Here is a 24,745-nt window from a genome sequence, read left to right on the forward strand (position 1 = left end):
ATTTAACATTTTACAAAATTAATGCCACAATTTCAATTCCAGTTAGTACTATTACTGGACTCAAACCCAAATTGCTTTCAGCTGGCCAACACAACTGCATCTTATTAGCCTTTTCACTAAAGACAATTTATGCAAATCCAGTATTTTTAGTTAAATAATTAAAATGACCCTCAACATTCATTTATAGACATCATTTGGTAGTGAGAGATGCAAGAAAAATTAGGACTTTAAACACCCCCATCTTTAGTATGTAGGCTTCCATCTTTTCAGTTGGTGCAACACGAATGCTTTATACAACTATTTGAATCCAACTCTAAAAAATCCCAGTATCTTTAAAATGGTTCCGTCTATTGTGGTGATGTTACACTTCAGTGTTATTTTTTCTACAAAGACTTTGTTTTGCATTGAACTTAGAAATTCTGGGAAGGATAAAATTCTGTGTGGGGCTTTCAGCTTTTGATTAAATAAACAACTACAGAATCAAAGTCAAGTTAGCTAGTAAAGTAACTCAGTCCAGCAATTCCCTTTACTTCATTATAGACCCTATTTCATTATAATTACTATAGTTTTATCTCCTGATGCTGCTCAGAACAGGAATTAGAACCACAGTATATAGCTTTCCAGAGTGATTTAGCAGTGATGGGACACAGAGGGTAGAGAATAGCAAGGTGATGATGAATTAGAAAGACTTTTCAAAACAGACTGACTCATACACTGCTGGACTATAGCTTCCCCACAGCTCGAGTTAAAGAAAAGCTTTTAAAAATGATGTTCCTATACAGCAGTGCTGAAGAGGGTATCTTACACTATTTGTAAATGTGTAAGGAGAAGAAAAAAACTGAAAATGAAAATATTTGGCTTGATCTGTAATATACTTCTCATCAGACATAAAAACAAGCTACTAGATTGGAAAGAAGCATTTTTACAAAACATTTTTGTGTTTTTGGACATCATGCTTTTTTAGCAATTAGCAGTTTTTGCCATTCTACTAGGAACTGTTGTCCAGTAAGCTTTATTTTGTTTCACACAGCTGACCTGAATGAGAATATAGCTTTTCTGATTGGCTGGGTTTGTGTCACTTGCCGGCTTAAATGGACATAGAAGAAAGAATTCAGCATCCTGCAATTGAAATTCAGGATTGCTTGTATGCATGTGCCTGTGGAGAAGCAATACAAATAAAGACCACTTTTTGTTTTGTTCCAGTGAATTGTCAAGGAGATTTATAAAGCCAGGGGGATCTCATTATGGTAATACAGGTTAAATACTTTAAAAGCACATGGCGTTACCATCCTGAATTAAATTAAAAGCTGAATGGCAGAACCAACCCTGCTTAGTTATAACGCAGTAGTTTTAGGGAGACAAACTATTTAAAAATATTTCTTCTTTTTAGATGGTTGATGAGCAGAGAAATATTTTATATATTGTACATTTTAGGATCATCACTAGCTTCTAAGACCGCGCCCATAGAAATGAAGAAGATAGTTCAAACCTCGGAGATTGTTTCAGGCTCTCTGCAAACACAGACAGACCTCTGAATAAGCATAAAAGCATCTGTATTCCTGTCTACTTTGCTCTCATTTCCTTTTTATTTTGCTTCATTAGTGGCAGAAAAATCTCTCAAACATCTCAATCCCTTCCACCCCTTCTCAGTTTATGTACCCTGAAAACCTCCAATTCTGCTCCAGGCTCTGTGGAAGAAAGTAGATCCGGAGATGAGGAGAGACATTTACTATTCCTTCACAGTGCTGCTTTCTACTCCTCTGTGCTCCTAATAATAATACTTATATAGCTCTTTTATATTTTCAGACATCTGCACAGCCCTAACCTACTCAATTTTCGCAAGAGCTTATGGGAAAGGTAGGCAAGTATTATCATCTGCATTTTACAGATGGAGAATTGAAGGCACAGACAGGTTACATGCATTTCCCAGGGTTACAGAGCAGGTCAGTGTCAGAAGACCTGAATCTGAACTTTAAGATTTCCAGACTCATTCCTGAGATCACAGTGCTGCCAACAAACTAACTTACACCCGAATTTTCTAAAGTATGCAGGTCAATTTGTACATACCTACCTCAGGCTTTTGAAAACCATCATGCACATGCACATGCCAGGGACATTTTCCAAGAGTCATTGGAGCAGGGCCATAAACCAGGGTCTCGGTCCTCCCAACTGAGGGCCCTAATTACTGGTCTACAGAGTCACTCTTTTTTTATACACATCCAGCCTACCCTATAGCCTAGGGATTAGGGCAATTTTGCCTTTGTTACCATTTTCTCCCCAGTTGGCTGTGTTCACCTTGTATTATACTTAGATTGTAAACTCTTTAGGAAAGGGGCCATTCTTTTGTTCTGTGTTTGCATAGCACCTATCGCAACAGAGGTCTGATCTATGATCCGTAGCAAGTGCTACTGCAATACAAATAAATAATAATGATCAATTTGCAAAGTGCATTGGGATCCTATGGAATGAAGGATGCTGTTCTGTACATACGTAAGATATTGTTCTGGAGTAGCAACCTCATCTCTCACACACACACACACACACACACACGCACAGTGATTCAGCATCACTAGAGGGCAGCAGGAGCATGTTAGAAGGGAGCCTTATTCCCTGTAGAGGGAAGAAAGTTTGCTATAAATTAATTAAGGCACCTGAAGCCAGTCACATAATAAAACCCCCCTGCTTCAATCAGACAAGAGGAGGAGTTGAAGCAGAGTGGATTGGTGTTGGAGCAGAGAGCAGTTTGGAGGAGTTGAAGCAGAGTGGATTGATGTGGGAGTAGAGAGCAGTTTGGAGGAGTTGAAGCAGAGCGGATTGGCACTGGAGCAAAGAGCAGTTTGGAGGAGTTGAAACAGAGTGGATTGGTGTTGGAGCAGAGCGCAGTTTGGAGGGAAGCAGAGGAGAGTTTGGAGAAGTGCTGCGGTGGGCTAAGAAGACCAAGACCCGAGGTAAAGGGACACCTGGTTTGTGCAGAGGGAGGGCAGGAAGCCCCATAGGCTGAAGGGCAGGAGAGGGAAGTAGGCTAAGGAAGGAACCGCTAGTTCTAGTGGTTTACCGCTATCCCTAGGGCCCCTGGGCTGGGACCCGGAGTAGAGGTAGGGCCTGGGTCCCTCCCTCTCCACTCCCCTCCTCTAGGACACTAGTGGGGCAGTTAATACCCCAGTTCAGGGGCAAGAAAAGGGTGCCCTGGAAACCTCCCCCCCCAAGAAGAGAAAGCGCGAGACCCATCATAGTAGTGCTGGCAATTTGCCACAACACACATATTTATACACACATACATATTATATATATGTACAATATATATACACACATATTATTATATTATATTACACATATTATACATACATATTATATATATGTATAATATATATACACACACACATATATACATACAATCCCACACTCTTTCTTTTTCTAGGGCTGTATTTGACCCACTGTATCCGTTTTGGTATGGAAAAGAAACCACCTAATTCTGTTCATATAGGTATTGAAGAATGAGAAAAATTTCCTTCTTCCCATTATTTTAACAGCTTACTTTCACATATGAACTTCCATTGCGAATTCTGTGCAAATTCTTGTTTGGAGGCAACAGAAATGAGATTTTGTACATAAGCTTCCAAACAAAATGTATTCACCACAGATGGGCACATTCTAACTTTATTTTAGATGGATGATATATCATGTTGAAACAGGCAAGGCTGAAGACATGTCTGCAGGGGCACAGCTCCAGGAAAAAAGTAGGGCTTAGCTTGTCAATAAAGATGTAAACAGACTGCTCTGAGACGGTCTCATTTCTGACATTAGAAAGTCTTAAAAGCTTTGCTGGAGAAGAGCATGTGCAATAACTGGGACAGATTGCCAGAAATGAAATCTGATCACGTCAGTTTTCCATAGTCACTGTTTACCCTGGAAACCACCCTCTTAACAATACAGGTTTTTAAAAAATAGAATTGAACATCATTTTATAATGGTAGAGACTGCAGTTAGAATTTATTGGGGATGTGCATCTGATATTGTAACATGTACACATAGCTAACAAGATTTATTTATTTTTCACAAAGAATATTAACAGTATGAATATGAGATTATAATATACATTAGGCTAGTTTTATAGTGGGCGATACAGTAACATTACAGTTTACCTCACTTCCCAGTAGCTCCTTGCTAATTTATTGATGTCAACAATACTAAACAGTAAAATATATTTTAACCTGCAAACAGAAAAGTGCTAGGGTAATGCCTCTTTCAAAAGAGGATTCTTTTAAACAATGGACTAAATTCTGAAGTGACATAAGGCCAATATGAGATATGCTTTGGGTGCTCCATAAATTAGTAAGAAAATGAGTGTAATTCTTGCCTAAATTGTGCAGATAATGGAATCACAGAACTGTAGGACTAGAAGGGACCTCAGTAGTTCATCTAGTCCAGTCCCCTTTACTCAAGGCAGGACTAAGTATTATGTAGACCATCCCTGACAGGTGTTTGTGTAACCTGTTCTTAAAAATCTCCAGACGGAGATTCTACAACCTCCCTAGGCAATTTATTCCAGTGCTTAACCACCCTGACAGTTAGGAAGTTTTTCCTAATATCCACCTAAACCTCCCCTTGCTACAGTTTAAGCCCCATTGCTTCTTGCCCTATCCTCAGAGGTTAAGGGGAACAATTTTTCACCCTCCTCCTTGTAACAATCTTTTATGTACTTGGAAACTGTTACATGTCTCTTAGTCTTCTCTTCTCCAGACTAAACAAACCCAGTTTTTTCAATCTTTCCTCAAAGGTCATGTTTTCTACACCTTTAATAATTTTTGTTGCTCTCCTCTGGACTTTGTCTTATTTGTCCATATCTTTCCTGAAATGTGGCACCCAGAACTGGACATACTACTCCAGTTGAGGCCTTATCAGTGTGAAGTAGAGTGGAAGAATTCTCATGTCTTGCTTACAACACTCCTGCTGATACATCCCAGATGTCGCTATGAAAAAAAGATGTCTAACTCCATTTAGGTATTACAGGCACAAAAGACATCCTAGGAGGTGCAGGTGGAAAAAGGGGACATTTGTGGTCTAAAAGAGTGTATGTCAAAGGGAGGAAAGCCCTGCTAAGCCTATACTGTGGTAATAATGCAAACAGACAAAAAGTAATTAGTAGGTCCGCACAAAATATATAACAGGCATCCACCTATTTTAACCTACTCTTACAACATGAGAGACATTCCCTACAGCCCAGAAACATACGGGTCTCCACAATGCTGTTAGAAAGTCTGATGCCATAACAAGCAGAATTTCAACACTGAAATATGTTTTAGATCTTATGATTGAAGAGCTGCGGGCTCAAACTGAATCCACACAAGACCAAAGCGATGATGGAAGAAAAGGAGATTTATTTATAGGAGCCAGCCGAGATCATTCCCTCCATCAAGGGCATTGGCCCTCCATTTGTCGTGGTGGTAAACTCCGGATAGGACTCTTAGTCTTATTGAACTCACCACTAGTTTCTCAACCCATATCTAATAGCAAAAGCAATATGAAATGCCTTCTTTCATCAATACTGCACCAGAAATCAGTTACTCCCTCTAGGTACCAGCTTGTAATGACCACTGACTGCTATATCAGTGCAGAGTTTCCTATTGGCTTCTGCAACATTCCCAACATGTCAACCACCTCAACATGTCAATCAGCTGACCTCTTCACTGTGACTGGGACTAACAACTATCTTACTCATGCAAACTCCAAGCTCAGATTTACACACATGCACCTAATTCCTTTTTTTTTTAAAGTTGTTCTTTTTTTGCACCTCTAAAGCACAATTTAATCCAATGCTGTATTCAAATAAATTATTTCTGATAAGCATTCTTACCTGCATTCTCTGTAGTAAGTCTAAGTATTCTCCTCAGTGCTTGCTGTTTGATAAACCTTTGCCATAACTATTGTTTTTCCCAAAGACTCTCATGCTTTCTCCAACCTCTAGTTGTAATCTTACATTCGGTACCGTAAAAATAGAAGACACTGTGGAAAAAGTGACAATTCAGAATCGTAATTATTTTACTTTATGATAAATGTATTGCTTTAAAAATATTCAGCTAAATGCTGTGGCAGACATTGAAATAAGGAATAAGCTTTGTGCTACTTCTAAATTATTTTAAAAAATCTTCAGTGGGAAGGAAGTAGGGTTGTTTATGGGGGAGATTATCTGAGCAGACAACATTGTCAGACATCTTATAAAGAGTTGTGTCTTCATATTTTTTTGTTTGTTTTTTGTTTTTGCTCACTCTGCTCCCATCTGTGATTCATTTTTTTCTTATTACTTTTGAAGTTTCTCCTGTGTAACCTTTACAAATGTACCAGAATTTCTAAAAATAAGACAGGACGTTCAATAATTCGATTTCATGTCTTCCAGCTTCAAAACTTTGCTGCCTGTGGAACTGAGCCTCTGCATTTGCCTTCCCTCCATTGCAAAAGAACAGAACAGAACCACAGTGTTAGAGACCATTAAAGTCTTTTAAAAAATATCCAGTGAATATTTAAAAGCAAATCAAATATATCTACATAGTGCAGGTCCAGTCTATATCAGATCTGTCGCTGAGCCACTGGAAAAATCTGTATCAAGATTGCAAGTTGATGGCAGGAAAGTGTGTGTGGAACTAATTATTAATGGCCATGATAATATTAATGATGAATGTCAAAATACAAATGGTGAAGGGTTCACAATAATGATCAAGAAACCTAATTCCAATTAAAATGCCTCAGACTGGTTGAGAGAAACCAATATTTTATTTTTTTGCAAGCATTAGCACCTGTGTATCAGGCTGTTAGCCATAAAAAAAAAATCTATTATGTGTCCCTGTGAGATTGAGAGAACAAAATTACAGGTGCACATTTAAAGGTTAAACTAAGGCCTTCATAGTTTTTTTTTTTTTGTCTGACAGATATTAATGCAGCTAATAGGTGTTAGAGTCACCACATTATTTGTGTACATTTAAAAGATTCAGCTATTTTTATTGTATGGAGACTGTGTTTCACTATTTATTATAATACATAGTCTTGTAATTATTATCTCTGTTGTACTGTACTCATACTAAAATTTATTTGGGGTGTTTCTGTGGCCTTTTTTAAAATCAGAAGGTGTGTTATAAATTATTTACACACTTATGCATGGAAACGCTTATGAGCTTATTTAAGTAGGAAAGAGTGAGAAATTATTTTATGGAAAATGAAATCGGGCACAGTTAGTACGAGTATTTAGTTCCTCTATTACAGCTCAAGTCTGGGGTTCTTGGAAGACTGTGTGATCTCAGGTATTGTACTGTATTTCCAGTATTATAAGATTAACTATTCCTATGTCTTTTTTTAAATTTTATACACTGAAAGTGAAGATTGCAGTGTAGGTTAGGTAGAGTTAGTTGGAAAATGGAATTCCCATCCCATGGGCAATTCCAACATTTCAAAACTTTTTTCATTCTGAATCAGAACAAAAAGTCAACATTTGTCATGAAATGTCAATTCCAAAAAGTTCAAATCATAATATTTCATTTCAAAAACGTCAAAATGTTTTGTTTCAATTATAGCAAAACATTACAATAAAGTATAAATTATATGTTAAAATTATATCATAAAAGTTAAAATGTTGATATGATTTGTTGACACTTATTCTATAAAAAGTTCATTGAAATCCACACTTTTCCACATAATGTTTTGATTCAGATGAAACTCCAATTTCTGATGGAAAAGTGTTTCTGACAAAATTCCTTCTAATGTGAGGGATTCCTTTCCCCCCTCACACAATTGTGATTCTCCACAGACTTTTTATGTTAAAGATTTCAATTTTGCATGTGGACTTTGCAGTATAATGTATGTTCCATGAAGAGGACCATCTGTAACATGGACTCCGAAAATGGCCTTGTAGTGTTTTGATTGCAAGGCTGTTGACTGTATTGTGTGCAAAATACCATTGCATTTATCCAAAAATTTTACTAAAATAAAGTATAAATAGGAAATCTGTCCAGACACCTGGATAAAGTATTAACTCAGACAAATGAAGTCACCAAAACAAGTCATTTCACTACAAAGTAAACATTTTCCAAAGTCTCCAAAGTATATGACTTCTTTGTTTTGTAAATATGTTTACAAGTATATCCAAGTTGTACTAAATAGAAATGATTGTAGTATTTGATACTGGGATTGTCCTTTCTTGCATCTGGATTTATGCTTCATAATGATTATCTACTAGACACAGAAAGAGTATATCTGTAACTCAAATTTTACTGGAGGCATTTAACAGAACCTTGCTTTAAAATATAATGATTTTTCATCTTTATTCTCCCCCCTTCAAAAGGCTTCGCTGCTCCTGACGTTTAACGTTATGCAAAGACGTGTTTCTGCCAATGAATATCGCCTTATGGTTATGCTTCTGCAAATAACCTGCTGTGAGCTGATAAAAGGATTAATGCAGCCAAAATTCTTAATCTGTGAAATTACAAATTAAATTCTCATATTAAAAATACCACCCTGAGGTATTTTTTGTGGTTTTAATTCCCCTCTGGTGTTCTGCATACATTGTGCTTGTTAATGACTAGGACAAGACTGTCTCTGTTGGCAGCCTGCTGCAGAGTGATAATGTGTAGGCATTTACTTCACTGATAGAACTGGATTTAACCACTGACTGATAAACTAAGTGGCAAGTGGGTAATAAGTCCATATTAAGAGAAAAGTACTACTACAGAATTCAGAATTCATAGACTATCAAAATCCTGGCTAGACTAAATTGCACAGTCAGACAGGATTGAGATGTCACCAGTGCAGATTGATTTTTGTTTTCCATTTAGTGGGAAAGGGATAACTGAACTGGCATGTTTGATTAGCCATGAACTAATGAATCTCTTTGCATCATACTTACAGCAAAGACAGACTTCCTTACAGCATCATTAGCTTAGGGTGCATTGGAAGGAGGACTGATGTATGGATAGGCAGGTGAGCGTCCTGGATCTAGTGTTAACAGAGTAACTGAAGATCTATTAGCACTGCAGGTGAATTGGAGAATATAACCTGTAATTAGTGACAAGGATTTTTATCTCCGCATTCTCCAAAATGGGGGTTAGTCCCAAAAGCAGGTACCGCTGGGGAGTAGGGTACCTTGAGTGCCAGTTTACAAAGCTGCCTCAACAGGAGATCCAGTGCAGTTAACTGTTGGAGACAGAACAACTAAAAATTTGGAAGAGGGAAAGTTGACTTACTAAAAGTGAAGTAAACAAAAAAAATCTACTGTTGACTAATATTTGCATCCTGGGCCCAGTTTTTCAGACATTAATGTCCAAATCTCACATTTTATTGCTCCAATCAACCATGCGTGGGCACGTAAATGCAATTGTTACATGACCACATAATGATTTAAGTCTCTGGATATTGGATTTGGATCTCCTATTAAGGTACCTGTGTTTGAAAACTGAAAACAACTTCTATGGTTAGAGTGCAAGAATTGATTTAAATAAAAATCACAAAAAGATTCCCATGAGATACCTATTTATGGTAACAAAACAGTCTCTGGATCAAAAATACCCTTATGTATTGTAAGCATGGGTTTGCCAGAATTCATGGTGGTGACAGTTAGCATTCTGGGAAAAGATAAGGAAATTTGTGGTATAAATATTTCACGAATATTTAAAAAGCAATTGACAGCATTTGTGCTGGATGGAACATTTTTGCCAAGACAACTGGAAAGCGTTTTATTTTATAGGAGAAACAAAAGAGCTGTGTGTGAATACTGAAAGCATTCTCAGCTAATAAAATGAAGTTTTCTTCTCATACATTTCAATTCAGCAAATTAACCAATTGTCTACTTTGTGTTCCTCAGTCTTCTGAATGCCAAGTCTTTTTAAAGGGTTATTGTTATAAGAGATGAAGTGTCTGAGAATCAAAGATTGCTGGATTTTTATCCTGTGTGCTGCAGCTAGTTAAAAAGTACTCTCTGTTATGATGTGAAAAACACTAAATATGTAAATTGTATTTTTTTCCTTTTGCTTTATGACAATTCAGATAATTCTCTTGGCTGCACACATAATCAAATACAAAGATAGCTAGCTGCAGACTGCAGAGTAGAGATAGCAAAAGAGAATCCATTTTTTCCTGTGTCAAGCAAACTATGCAATTTGAACTACAGAATTTTGCTCAAATATATATATCTATCTATATACTGATTTCCTTGCTTTTATTCAGCTCAGAGGTTGTGTCATACTCACTATCAGTTAGCTCCCATAGCCGTGGGGGCAGATCACTGAAATATTCGTGGCTCAGGGCTGCCTGTGCTGACAATCTGTTCTTTGGGAAACACTGAAGAAGTTTGGAGGCCAGATCCTCTGCATGATTCACATAGCTTAGCCTGAAACACAAGCAAGGAGAAGTAAAACAAACATACCTATGTACAAGCTGCTTACTCTCTTTACTAATATCAGCTGGATTCAGTATAGTTAAAAATGTAGAATCTCACATCACTGAAGACTCAGGGACTGAAAATTACACTGGTTCCACGTTTTTCTGTACTCAGTGCTAGACCAGTGCCAAAAACATACTCCTTAGAGTAAGGGTGAGATTGCTGTGATCGATATCTTATGAATCACCAGAACATGTATATCATATAAGCTTTACCTACCACTGGAGGAAAAAGCACACAACTCTGATTACCATTTTGCTTTTCCCATCCCTATTTCAGTTGAACATGCTGCTAACTTGAGAACTGCTACACCTACAAATGACTTCTACCATCTAAAAACATGAAATCCTAGCTTTCAAATGACAATAAAAGTCTCTGAAGTTTCTGAGACAGCAGTTATGAAAACAAATCATATTTACCATACTATATAGGTATCCTCTTACTTACATTGCAAACTCTTTGGGGCAGAGTGTGATGCTGGCAGACCAAGTGCCAGCTCATGCCAAGATCCCAATGTGTTTAGACTTTATGGAATGCTTGTAAGATGCTGCATGTATTAATCCTACTTATAATATATGTATCCCATGTTATAAAGTTAATGTTTAAATGTTTGCTCTGTGACTATAAAAATGTTTGTTTGCTAAGACTGTAAGTTCCCCACAGTCATCGGAGAAGCATTACCAAGTGTGAAATATAAGTCTACCCTAAGAGGTGTTATCTCCTGCTCATCAGGAAGGACTACTGAATCCAAATGGGTCTTATGGAACAAAGACTTTGTCGATTGCTCCCCTCAACATCCATGAATAGGTTACGTGCAGGAGCGCTCATCCCATCAGCTTGGATTCTGACAAGGAGAACTGGGTCTCTTTACCAGATGGGCTCAGTGACAAAGATTCCTAGAAATAACAATTATCCTCAAGCTTCTTGGCTTGGTTTATCCCCAAAGGGCATAAAAGCATGCTGGTCATAGAAGCCTAAATTTAAGATTGTTCCTCATTTGTGTGTGTATGTTTATTTGCTTTAATCTTGTAAATAACTCTCTTATTTCATTCCTTAGTTAACAAATCTTTACTTAGTTTATTACAGGATTGGTTACAGGCGTTGTCCTTGGTTTGAGATCTGAGTACAATTGGCCTGAGGGAAGTGACTGGTCCTTTGGGACTGGAAGTAACCTGAATATTGATGTGATTTTTGGTGCAAAGTGACCATCTATCACCTAGTGCAGCTTGCCTCAGGGGACTGTCTATGACTCTGTAGTAGGAATGCTCTAGTGCTTTAGGAGTTCACACTTGTTATTGGGTTGGTGAAATCTAATTATAGATCATACCACCAGTTTGGGGTTTCTGCCCTGTCTTTTGACAGTCTGCTCAAGAATTCATTGGTCTTGAACCACTCCAGACTCAGATATTGTCTTTTTGTTTTGTGTATACACAGTGTTTAGCATAATGAGGCCCTTACTCTTCTCTGAAGCATCTAGGTGCTAATGTAATACAAATATTAAACAACAGCAGTTGAGGTTTTAAACATGATGAGTGAATTTAGATACAGGACTCATTCATTTTAATGCAACTTGTGTGGCTAGATCTCCATTATAAATCTCAACCTAGAACAGCAGCATTTGGAGTGAGGAAAAAGCAAAACAATAATCAGAGTGATATGACAAAAGGTCTGTTATCTTCTAATCTGCCAGGTCCAGAAGTTTTTTGGGAGACTGGTAAACTTTTCCATACTCTGGCTTTGGAAAAAAGTGTTCCAAAAGAAAAAAGGCTGGATCCTGCATCCACTGAATATATCTTCATCATCATTTTGTTTTATAAATTCTAGCACACTTTTTTAACTAAAGATCTGTTTTCAGACAACAAAACCAGAACACCAATAATTTAAAATGCTCCACTTTGCAGTTCATGAGTTGACAAATAAGGATATTAGATAAGCAGGCCAAACTATCAAAATGTGGGAAATAGATACTATTATCTGCCTGTCATGGGGCGCAGACTCGCCCAGCGGCGCCTCCTGCTGGCTGTCTGAGAATTAGCTCTTTTTACCAGCTCCGGAGCACCCTCTGCTGGTGTCTCGCTGTCGCTGGCCCCCGTGTCCCTCCCGGACCCTGGTGCCCTTTTACCTGGGGTGCTGCCCCTCCAGGCAATACCCCACAGATCTGGGTCTCCTCTCCCTGGGGAACCCCCCACCCTCTATCCCCACCTTGCCTCAGCCAATGGGCTACTGCCAGTCATCACCTAGCCCCCTTTCACTGGGGCCGACTGCAGTCTGTATAAGCTAGTCATCATAGGCAAGGGAGGTTTTGACCTGCTGCCTTCCCCTGCAACCCAGTACATCCAGTGGCCTCGTACAAGGCCCTGCCGCCTGGGGAGTTGCTGGCCCGGAGCTCCCCAGTTCCTCTGGCCTTTCCCCAGCCCTGCTTCACTCCAGTACCCTTTAGCACTCAGGCAGCTAGGTCCATCTCCCTCCTCAGCTAGAGGGAGACACTCTGTGCTCCTGGCCCACTGCCCTCTTATAAGGGCCAACTGGGCCCTGATTAAGCCAGCCGCAGCCTGGTTGGGGCATGGCCCCTAGCTGAGGCTACTTCTCCCAATCAGCCCTGCTTTTCCTTCTCTGCCACAGCCCTCTCCCCAGGCTGTTTTAAGCCTTTTAAGGCAGGAGCAGAGTGACCACCCTGCTACACTGCCCATAAAACTCCAAAGCCTCCAGAGTTCCATCCAAATTTAGATTAATAGAATTTTGACATGAGGACAGTTAGTCCTTCCCCTTGTTTGTCTCAAGCTGATTTTCTGGAATATCACTCAAGAAGCAAGATGATGTATAAGAAAGTGTCTCTCTTTTTATTCTCAGGCGCTTGTAACAGTGGTTTGAGGTTCAACAGTTTATAACCGTCACACTTACAGGTGACCAGAGAGCTGAAAATCATACGCAGGTTACAATGAATATAAGATACACCAGAGAGAACATCTCTGTTGCAGACTTCATAAAGACTCAACTTCTTCTGCCCACTCTTACCATACTCAGAGTTACAGTACAATGTTCAGTATGCTTATGAAAGCGACAAACATCTCTTAAAGCTACTCTAATCAAAATAACACATTCATTACAAGAGGAAGCACAATGATTCCTCTCTGGGTGGCTTTACACTTTCTCTTTAAGACTTTAGCAAACTCTAATAAATACCAGTAATTAATACAATTAAATTATGGGCTGACATATGTAAGATATGCTGCTATTGATAGTGATCCAAAAATGTGATATTCACTGCATTTTGGATCTATGACATCTGTGTGCATTATAGGGATTTTCCTCTAATGAGCCTATCTGCTCCATTCTTGCGAACAGATAGGATATTTGTCCAGAGAATTCCTGGGTATCAACAATTGACTGGAAAAAGTTGACAACCTCAGGCCATTAATCCCAGCTAGTTATTATTTGAAGAAATTTCCAGGACTTGGTTTTTTATTGTTATTCTAGGGTAAACATATGCAAAATGCAAAAGGTACTTTTCAGTGTCATTTTGCTATATCTTTTCCTTTTTCAGTTTGTGGTGCAATATGGGCATCAATGTCAGTCATTCACCATAGCCTAAGCTTTGCCAGAGGATTAATTCCAGGTTCCTTAAACAATTGTTTTATTTGGCTTTTCATGACATTTACAAGGAAGTGCTTTACAAACCAGGACACTGGTAAATGTCAGTACACATACTGCTAATTAGGGGCTGGCAGATAAAGTCTGGGAAAAATCACATTCATGTGGGCACACCTAAACTTCTAATGAACCAGTGATTACTTGGAGCTAGCAAGGCCTGACTTAGTGAACGGCATATGGCACTGGAAGCCAGGAAGTGTGTGGCCTCGGGCAATGTTGTTGTAGTCATGTTGGTCCTGGGATATTAAGAGAGACAAGGTGGATGAGGTAATATCTTTTATTGGACCAACATCTGCTGGAGAGACAGACAAGCTTTCGAGCTTACTGGGAGCTCTGCAGAAGGAAGCTTGCCTCTCTTACCAGCAGAAATTGGTCAAATAAAAAATATTACCTCACCCACCTGGCCTCAGGCAAGTCATTTAGGGCAAAGTTTTCAAATGCCTCCATATTTAGGAACCAAAATAAGAGAGTCCTGATTTTCAGTGAGAACTGTTTTCAGAGTAACAGCCGTGTTAGTCTGTATTCGCAAAAAGAAAAGGAGTACTTGTGGCACCTTAGAGACTAACAATTTATCTGAGCATAAGCTTTCGTGAGCTACAGCTCACTTCATCGGATCCGATGAAGTGAGCTGTAGCTCACAAAAGCTTATGCTCAGATAAATTGGTTAGTCTCTAAGGTGTCACAAGTACTCCTTTTCTTTTAGCGAGAATTGTGGGTGTCTAGCACCTTTGAACATTAGGACATGTATGTCATTACCTGTATCATAGAATCATAGAAATAAAGGGCTGAAAGGGACCTTGCGAAGTTATCAAGTCCAGCCCCTTGTGCTGTATCAGAACCAAGTATACAGGTATTGTGTCCAACCTATTCTTAAAAACCTCTGATGATGCAGATTCCACAACCTCCATTCGAAGCCTATTCCAGATCTTAACTACCCTGGTAGTTAGAAAGTTTTTCCTAATATCTAACCTAAATCTCCCTTGCTTCAGATTAAGCCAATTACTTCTTGTCCTACCTTCAGCGGACATGGAAAACAACTGATCACCATCCTCTTTATAACAGCCCTTAACATATCTGAGACTGTTATCAGGTCCCCTCTCATTCTTCCTGTCTCAGAACTAAACATGCCAGGTTTTATTAATCTTTCCTCATAGGTCATTAATGAAAATATTGACTAGTACAGGACCCAGGACTGACCCCTGTGGGATCCCACTAGATATGTCCTCCCAGTTTGACAGAGAACCATGGATAAAAAATGGTTACTTATCTGTATTGTAACTGTTGTTCTTCGAGATGTGATGCAGATGTGTATTTCATGTAGGTGTGTGCGCACCCAGCGTACTGAAACCAGACAGCATAGCCCACCAGTACCCATAGGGGTGAGTGCACTGTAATCCCTGTACCTCCCCTGGCTTTATAAGAGTGGCACCAGCCTGACCCCCCTCAGTTCTCTTGCACCAAACGTCATGAGCACAGACTCCAGTGTACAGAGGATGGAGGGTGAGTTGTGGAATACCCACCTGCATCACATCTCAAAGAACAACAGTTACAACACAGGTAAGTAAATGCTTTTCTTCTTCGAGTAGGTGTAGTCGTGAATTCCATGTAGTACTTGCAGGAGGTGGGGCTCAGAGTCAGTGTTCCCTCTAATTTTTCCCCACCCATGTGCGGAATGAATTTTGTTATGTGCACCAATATGGAGGTGATGTGTGACAGGCTGGTGCACACAACAAAATTAATGTGGCGGTGGTGGGGCTGAGGGGTTTGGAGTGTGGGAGGGGGCTCAGGGCTGGGGCAGAGGGTTGGGGTGTGCGGGGGGGTGAGGGCTCTGGCTGGTGATGCGGGCCCTGGGGTGGGGACGAGGATGAGGGGCTCAGGGATGGGACAGAGGGTTGAGGTGTGTGGGGGAGTGAGGGCTCAGGTTGGTGGGTCTGGGCTCTGGGGTGGGGCTGGGGATGAGGGGTTTCAGGTGCAGGCTGCTTTGAGGTTACATCGGGGAGAGAGAACTCCCCCCAGCTCTCTCTCTCTCTCCCCCTGCAGCAGCACCTGGGCTCGGGGGGAGAGGTGCCTCTCTTCACCATGGCAGCTCCGGGGCTGGGGTTGTGGGATAGGTGCCTCTCCCCCGGCTACAGCAGGTCCGGGCCGGGCCGGGGCAAGGGCGCCTCTCTTTCGGCTGTAGCAGGTCTGGGGCCCCGGGATAAGCACCTCTCCCCCAGCAATAGGAGGGCTGGGGCTGGCTGGCGGCAGCCCTGAGCCTCTGCGGCACTTAATAGGCTGCTACATGACCATGCAGCTTAGAGGGAACTTAGCTCAGAGTCTATTTGAACAGACTGAAGGTTTGCCTTCCCAAAGTTTGAATCTGATCTGGATGCAGTAGTAATGGCATAGGGGTTTGTAAATGTATGTACAGAGGACCAAGCGACAGCCCTGCAAATATCCAATATAGGAATGTCAATTAGAAATGCCATCAACATTGCCAGGCTCCTTGTGGAATGAGCTTGTACCCTTTGAGGAGGAGCAGTCAGAGCTACTTCATATGCTGTCATGTTACAGGAAGTTATCCACTGGGAGATTGTCTGTGAAGAGATCTCTTGTCCTTTAACTCAGTCCGCATATGAAACAGATGAGGTGAAGAATGGAAAGGTTTAGTCTTATCAAGATAAAAAGACAAACATAGCCCGATAAACAGCATGAAGATGCTGCTCATTTGGGGTTGAATGAGGCTTAGTGATGAACACTGGTCGATATATAACTTGGTGATGAATATTACGGGTACTGCTAGACAAAGTTCTCCAACTTCAGTATGCTGGCCATGCAAACACTTACATGGAATACATGGCTGCGTCTACTCGAAGAACTATTCTCTGAGTATGGTCTTTCAACCAGTGGTACACCCACCTTATAGTAGTTTCATCTTGTAGTAGTTTGTAGTTGTTTGCTTATGAGAAAGTCAAGTAGAACTGTGTCAAAGGCCTTACTAAAATCAAGATATATCACATTTACTGCTTCCTCCCATCCACTAGGCCAGCTACCCTGTCAAAGAAGGAAATTTGGTTGGTTTGGCATGATTTGTTCTTGACAAATCTATGCTAGCTATTCCTTAAACATAACTCAAATGTAAAAAAAGTTTTTAACTTCTCTGGCCCTCATTTTCTATATTTGTAAAATGAGGATGATAAGAAAAAGGAAAAATGTGAAAATAAGCATTTGTGTGAATTCTGAATTACAAGTTTGATTTAAATATGTTAGCATCCTATTTATGTTTGCTTTCTTGAATACATTTGAACATGCAAAATTATGAGTGCATGAATGTTGGTGGAACTTGGGTATCTGGCCGATAACCAAGATTTGTTTAACTAAGAAACAAATTAAGTGTCCCAAAAAAATGAAAGATACTTTGAGTGGAAGTAGTTTATAAAGCCAAGACCATTCTGTCAAGGAACAAAAATAATACTAGCTGACTTAGATGACCAGTCAAGAAGCAAATTCCAAATATCAAATAATCAACACAATACTCAGTACAAATACTATGCAAACCATCTTTAGCTCGAACATAGTCTTATCTATTAGCCAAACAATTTTGAACAGGCAAATAAATTAGTAACAATTGGGACCTGTTCATGGAAAATTTGTGAACAGAAAAAAAAGGACTAAACTTACCGAATAAAAAGTTTGCAATGAATAGTTTGACCTACTCTGACTATAATGGTTACTTACCCCTTATAATGTTTAGAGGGGTGTTGTGAGGATCAGCTGTTTTTACATTGCTTTGAAGTTTCCAGAAACTAAGTTATTAGTATTATTATACTCTCATGCATTCATAGATTTTAAGGCCTGAAGAGACCATTACAATCATCTAGTTTGCCTGCCTGCTTAAAACATACCACTGAAGATCACCCATTAATGCCCGCATCAAGCCCGTTACCTCTAACTGAGCTAGAACATACCTTTAAATCTATGTAAAAGTTCTATTTTTGTTTATGTAGGTTGGCTCAGCAGTGCAGCAATTGTTCTCCAGGAAATTTGTCTTTTGCAAAGATCATTTATGGAGATTAGCTGGACATTGCAAAAGGAAATATGCATGTGAAGTCCTGAGACTTGTTTAAAGCAAGTCATTCTCCAACTTATTAAAAGTATACTGCACGTTCATATACTATGAACACATCTACTACATGAGAACTTGTTGGTGTGATTCATTTAATACATAATATTGGTACCTTTTTAAAAATACACTTTTTTAAAGTTCCCCTAGAAATTAGTTAAATTTATCTGATATACATTTCAGATCGTATTCCTTAATATGGGGTGGGGGGGGGAGAATTGTATTTTCTGATTGAGTTCTGTATGTAGGTGCTATATTCTGTAGAAGAGTTTTTAAAAAATCAAAAGAAAAAAACTTTTGAATTCCTAAATACACCTCTTTCTATATGGTGATAGGGTGGAATTTCATACAATATGGCTTTGTATCCACGACATAATAGCATGTTTTGTCTCACAGCACTTGGGCCATATAGTAACTTGGCACGCAAGATATGGCAAGTCTCAATATTCATGCTTCACTTACTGTCACACTAATCACTTTGGAATGGTTACTGGTCATGGCAGCATACATAATTTCTATAGAAAATGCTGCATACAGCCAAGTACAGTGAAGCCTTTAGCATTGACCATTAAATTATATGAAAGTGCTGGTACAAGTAGTAATGGAAAGATTTTTTAAAAGAGCTAAACTGTCAATATTTACAAAAATACCTGCTCCCTTAAAAATAAAAGCTCTGAGTATACCCATCTCCTTAGCATAACAAAACAAATGCCATTTAGTTTATTTCACTTTAAAGTTATGACTAGGACAAGAATTGAATAGTTGTAAATTTCACTGGATTATAAGAATTTGATTTAATTTCAGAAAAGAGGTTTACATTTCTTTCTGTTGCAAAGGCAGGTCAGTATTTGGTCAAGCAGAACATGACTAGGATCACTGAAGTTTGGTTTAAGCTTTTGAGAAAAAAACCCAAAAGATTCAGGCATGTGCAGTGAACTTCTGAACTCAGGGTGCTTTGCTTGTTAAATGAAATGAAGAGCGGGGTTTAAATTCACATTAATAATTAAGACGTGGGTATTTAAAACAAACAGAGATTAGTCCTGTCTATGCATTTTTGACAGCAAATGAGGTGAATACTTTCCCAAGGTAAACAGATTTTGTTTTGTGTTTACAATTTCCAAATCAAACTGTAATTTGACAGTAAAACTCTCACGGCATACTTCTAATTTGTTTCTCTTAAGGCACCTAACTCCCTTAATTCCCTTTGAAAATTCCAGATCTGCCTCCTTTTGAGTATGCAAGGAAATACTATAATTATTACTTCATTATTCATATTGCACTACTGCTGAGAGGCCCCAATTGTTATCAAGGCCTCTTTGTGTGAGGTCCTGTATAAAGATATAGTAAGAGACCGTCATTGCCCCCAAACAGCTTGCAATCTAAACAGACAATGGAAAGGAGAAAAGATGTAGTATTGACATTTTAAGGCTGGAGAATTGAGAGAGAGAGAGAGAGAGAGAGATTAAGGGGGATATTTTCAAAGCATGAAAGGCAGGTAAGTGCCAATGCCCATTGAAAGTACCTTTAAACATCTCCTCCTAGGTGACTCAGAGTCACACAGCAAATATAGGGCAGAGCTGGAATTGAACCAAAAATCTCCTGAATATCTGCCCAGTGCTTTAACCATGAGACCTACACTCTACCACACTTCTCACCTAAAGCATTGGATATGCTTGCCAAAACAAGTTATAAGTAGAAAAACCACATCATTTAGTTGAGTCTAAAGTTTAAATGGAATGAATATGAATGGTAAATGTCTCATAGTGATGAAGCCTGTATTACACAATAAATCCAAAATGTTACTCAAGAGTAAACGGTTGTACTGTGATTTTTGCCACATCACCCAACTTGTGTTTTTAACTCACAGGACTCCTATACAGTAAACGACAGAGACAAAAATGCATTTCCTTCTTGTCCCAGTTTTAGGCCACTCCTCAATGCTGATATAAAATGGTGCCAATTTTAGGTGTGATAGTTAACGTTTTCTTTGTCAAGCCATTCAGTCTTCAGTCGAAGATATCCATATTTGTATTTCTGAGAAGTACGGTGCTTTTTTTGCTACATAAAACATTACAATATTCTGTAGCAGGTAGATCGCTTTCTGGAAGGGCTTATATTTAACAGATTTGAAGTGTACACAGTCAAAATGACATCTTCATACTCAAGAAAACTATTTAAACCTGTACCAATGGTGCAGATTAAAATATATTTAAGATGGTTATTATTCAAGCCAATTTCTTTCAAATTAATTTTGAAAGTCTAATATGGGCAAAGTTAAGCAGTTGCATAAGTCTTTGCAGGACTGGGTCCTTAGTAATGCTTTGGCTTTCTTTTCCCAGGAATAGAATTTTTTTTACTGGGTAAAACATGGCCAAATACATTTGAAGGGAATGGGTTTGAATGAGACCCAACTGAAACACACATTATTTCTAGAATCTTGACACAAGCTGAAGTAGTTCTGTATTTCTGAGCATGAGAGAGACTTCACTAGGAGTACGCACATGTATAAAGTTAAGCGTGTGGGCCAGTCTTTGCAGGTCAGAGCAAGGCCTAATTTGAGTAACATGCATGCTTAGAGCTCCCATTGACTCCAATGAAACCATTCCTATGATTCAGAGTATAGAATTTTACCATGTAGATATAAAATACTAGGCCATCTTAATCCCTACTGTAACTCCACCAGAGTCAACTGAATTACATCAGGGATGAATTTAGCCTATTATCATTACTGTGATGAAATCACTATAGTGAAGACCAAACTAGTACTGCTCTCCACTTTGGATGCTTTTAACTTCTGATGCAGATAAAAGCATAAAACCTAAAAATTGTGACAAACATCTACAACTATTGAAGAAAAGATTTTACATTGCCTAGTCGGTCTACCCCAGTCTAGCCTGCTGCCTGTGTAAGATGACATACTCCCCTGCATAAAGATTTGCGAGGAAAGAAAATAGTATAAATCAAAGACCAAACGAACGCCTAAAGGAGGCATACACTGTAAAAAGAATTGTTAAGGCAGTGCTACCCTCATTGTCTGTTGATTTGTTTTGTCAGATCACAAAATAAAGAGGCTCTTTACAAGGTTTCCACTATTTCCATAAAAGTGTATGAAAGAAAAGATTATTGGAAATGTACAGGTTAGTTAGCTCAGTATCTTTTAACTATACTTGAATAGTTTAGCATCAGTATCCTTGTTTATTAGAGTACTGGAAAGGTGGCTAAATCTTTATCATTAAAATAAAAGCCGAGACAGACATCAATGATAATTTTTCCTGTGGTCTTTGTACATTGTTATAAGTGTAAGTGTTTGATTTCTTGGTATTGCCAAGAATGTAGGTGTTCAAGAAGGCCATAGCCCTATTTAGACAAGCTATGTAGGTGAGCTGATTTAGTGCATTCCAACAAGGTAATAAGTCTGACCTATTTGAACCAATCTCACTGAACAGTCACACAGCTGCTGCTAACTGGAGAAAAAGCCAAGATGAATACTGTGTCATGATAAAAACCATAAATGTGGCACATAAAGGCCACCAACAAGGGGGACATAACTACATTACTTATGAAAACATTTGTGCTAATTAGTGTATCTTGTTAAAAACATTCTTGTAGGAATTTTTAAGGCTAAAATCTACTGGCCGATATATATTTCTAATACCAGTTTCTAAACTTAACGGGAATGTAGAATGAAGACCATAATCTTTTTTGTCCAGTAGCCTGGTTTGAGGATTTTTAGAAAACAAATATGTGGAACAGGAGACTCAGTAATGCTTTAGTCCAGAAGATTTAGCACTAGGTGCTGCTGAATGCACCAAATAGCAAGAGTATGAACCAGTCTACACACTCAAAACAACTGAGGTCAATAGGGGTTATTAAGCTCAGTTGTATAGAACCAGGTTATAAAATGCCTGTGTGGACATGGCCAGATACAATCAGGCTAAAACGCATGCTAGGTTTCCATTGGAGCTAATTTCTCACCCTGTATGGCTCTGTCTGTACTAGGCATGAGCTATAGGTTAGCATGGTATATACTCTGTATAGGTGCATAATGTTCCTTGCAATGCCTACAATGAAAGATCTGCCTTGCCTCTTGCTGAATCAATGTCATTTACATTGTTTACTTTCCCATGAGGTGTGATTATAGCTCCTACAACTGGCTGTCTACTTAAGCCAAAGCATTTTTTAAAACTTGACTACAACATAGTTTGGGCCACAGATCAGACTAGTGTGTTATCACCTGGGTCATCCACAGCGTTGATTAATAATCATGATTGAGAATGAGGAACAAATGGGAGAAAGGACAATCTTCAATACATGGACCATGCATGAGGAGATCTGCATTCCCTTCCCAGCTCTGCTACAGGACCCAATCCAGGAACACAAGCAAACACATGCTTAACTTTAAGCACATGAGTATTTCCATTGGGTTCAATAACTTTACATATGCTTAAACTTGAACATGTTTCTAGGTGCTTTGTTGGACTGGGGCCTTGATCTACCTCTGCATCAATTCCTGCAGCAAAAAAATGAAGATAATATGTCCACCTATCGTGCCCTGAAGGACTAATTCCTTTAAAGTTTATACAGCATTGTAAGATCTTCAGATGGACAGCACTACAGATGTGCAGGCCATTTATTATAAACTTGGCTGATTTGAGCTTTGAACACAGAGCTTAAAGAGAGCCATTCTGCATATGATTGACTTAAACTTACCTTATTTTTCTTCTTTCTAGGTCCTGACTTCCACATCCATTGGCTCTTGCTCTATTTGATGCCATAGAATAAACTATGCTGGGGTTATCACACCTTCTATAGAAATCCAATGCAAACTACTGCCATTTCATAGACATAATGCTCTTATTTTACAATATTGCACAGTTTGTCTACATTAAAAGTAATCAGATTATATGTCCATTGGGATATGGGAATAAGGCTATGTGAAAGTCAAAACACCCAGTGCAATATTGTGTACAGCATACGATTTTACCAGGATAATGCATGCTGAGGCACCACATGGAGTGAGAGCCATTAAATTTGGTGTTAGGAACTAGGAAGAAATAAAAGGAGGTAGCTTTAAATGCAAGTATAGCATACGTCAGATGATCCACTTACTCCCAGGGCTATTTAGGACATTCTGGCACATAATTGTAGAATTGCGGATTTTTAAAAATTTCAAATCAATGGAATTATTTTGAGTGTCTTTTTCTTCTCTTGTTTAAAACTGACAAATTGTTTGAACAAAAGTATGCATAGGTAAGCTTTAAGGTTCATTTCATACTTCCTTGTTTGCAATTTTCATCAATTTATTTGAGTGAAAAATATTTCCTGGGAAAAGTATTTCCCAAGAAATTTTAATCATATAGTTCCCCTTACCATTTTTTCCCAGAAAGGTTTTAACAATTACTTCTTTTCACCATCAATCAGTTATCTTCTTTCAGCATACCAGTTAGTCCAATATTAAAGATATTCATTACGGCAGACATATAATAGATTACTTGCACCATGACAGAAGATTTCAGAATATGTTGGATTTATAGTTTATTGGAAGGTCTTTCCTTGCGGTAAATGTAATTAATAAAAACAACAACTTGGTGGCTACATTTAATCATAAGCTTTATATTCATTTGAAAACATTTAAAAGGCATGAATCTTCCAATAAAGATAGTGCTTTCAAAAGGTCTTCTTCATGCATCTCAGCAAGCTGAACAATGTATCCTTGGAAAATAAATACAGCTAAAAATAATTACTAAAAAAGCCATCATTTTATGGGCTATTATTTCACCAGAAAAGGGGGAAAATATATCTTTAATCCTGAACAAAAACTCTTCAAGGTTTATGTTCTCTATAAACCTTTCACTAGGAATTGAAAATATAAGTTAGTAATGCAATAAATGCCCTAACAAATATATCAGATTTTTCACTTAATGCTTTTTACAGGCTTAAACCAAACTGAGTGAAAGAAAATCACCTTTTACAGTCTGACTCTTACAGGAAGAATGCCTTTCTGTTATGCTTTTTAAAAGAAGGCATGGTGAATTTATATCAACTTCACTGAATCTTGGGACTTGATAAAAGGAAGAAAATACGCCAGTGCAGTTAACATTCCATAGCATTCTTTCTTCACATATTTATTTCCTCACTGACTGGACATACGCCAGGGGTAACAAAAAAAAAAAAAAAGAGAGAGATAGAGATAGAGAGAATAAAAAAAAACAACACAGAAGTAGCTAGGAAATAAACCTTTGGCACATCATGCAGTCAAGGCTCTGCAGGTTTCTCTCTCTTTTAGCACCCTGCATTGTTACACTCCAAAGGATTCATAGCAGAGGCTGAAAGAGAGAGAGCCCAAGAGTATGCGAGATGGAGAACTTTGGGTTTTGAGTTTGTCACTGGGTGCAGCTGCTGGGGTTGCAAACAAAGTTCTCCCTTTTAAACGACTGTAAAGGAAAATACAGCTGTCCTTTTGGACCTATTGTCTTTTGAAATCTAAAAGCATCCATGTCCTAGTAAAGAAACATTAGTACTCTCTCAAATTTCAGCCCTCGTCTCATATTTTAACATCTTTGGTTTGAAAC

At 38.7% G+C, this 24,745-nt stretch overlaps 1 protein-coding gene across 5 annotated transcripts in view; it reads right to left on the reverse strand.

The window, feature by feature from the left end:
* CDK14 (cyclin dependent kinase 14) overlaps positions 1-24,745 on the reverse strand; it is a 503,511-nt gene that overhangs the window by 75,972 nt on the left and 402,794 nt on the right. For all 5 annotated transcript variants that reach the window (XM_048838104.2, XM_048838107.2, XM_048838105.2 and 2 more), the window contains 2 exons: positions 10,230-10,369; positions 5,855-6,003 (listed from right to left, as the gene is read on the reverse strand). In XM_048838104.2, the coding sequence (XP_048694061.1) occupies positions 5,888-6,003; positions 10,230-10,369 (256 nt within the window). In that variant the 3' untranslated portion in view covers positions 5,855-5,887. The remainder of the gene's footprint in view (positions 1-5,854; positions 6,004-10,229; positions 10,370-24,745) is intronic.

This window comes from Caretta caretta, chromosome 2, assembly GCF_965140235.1.
Source record: "Caretta caretta isolate rCarCar2 chromosome 2, rCarCar1.hap1, whole genome shotgun sequence".
Taxonomy (NCBI): Eukaryota; Metazoa; Chordata; order Testudines; family Cheloniidae; genus Caretta; species Caretta caretta.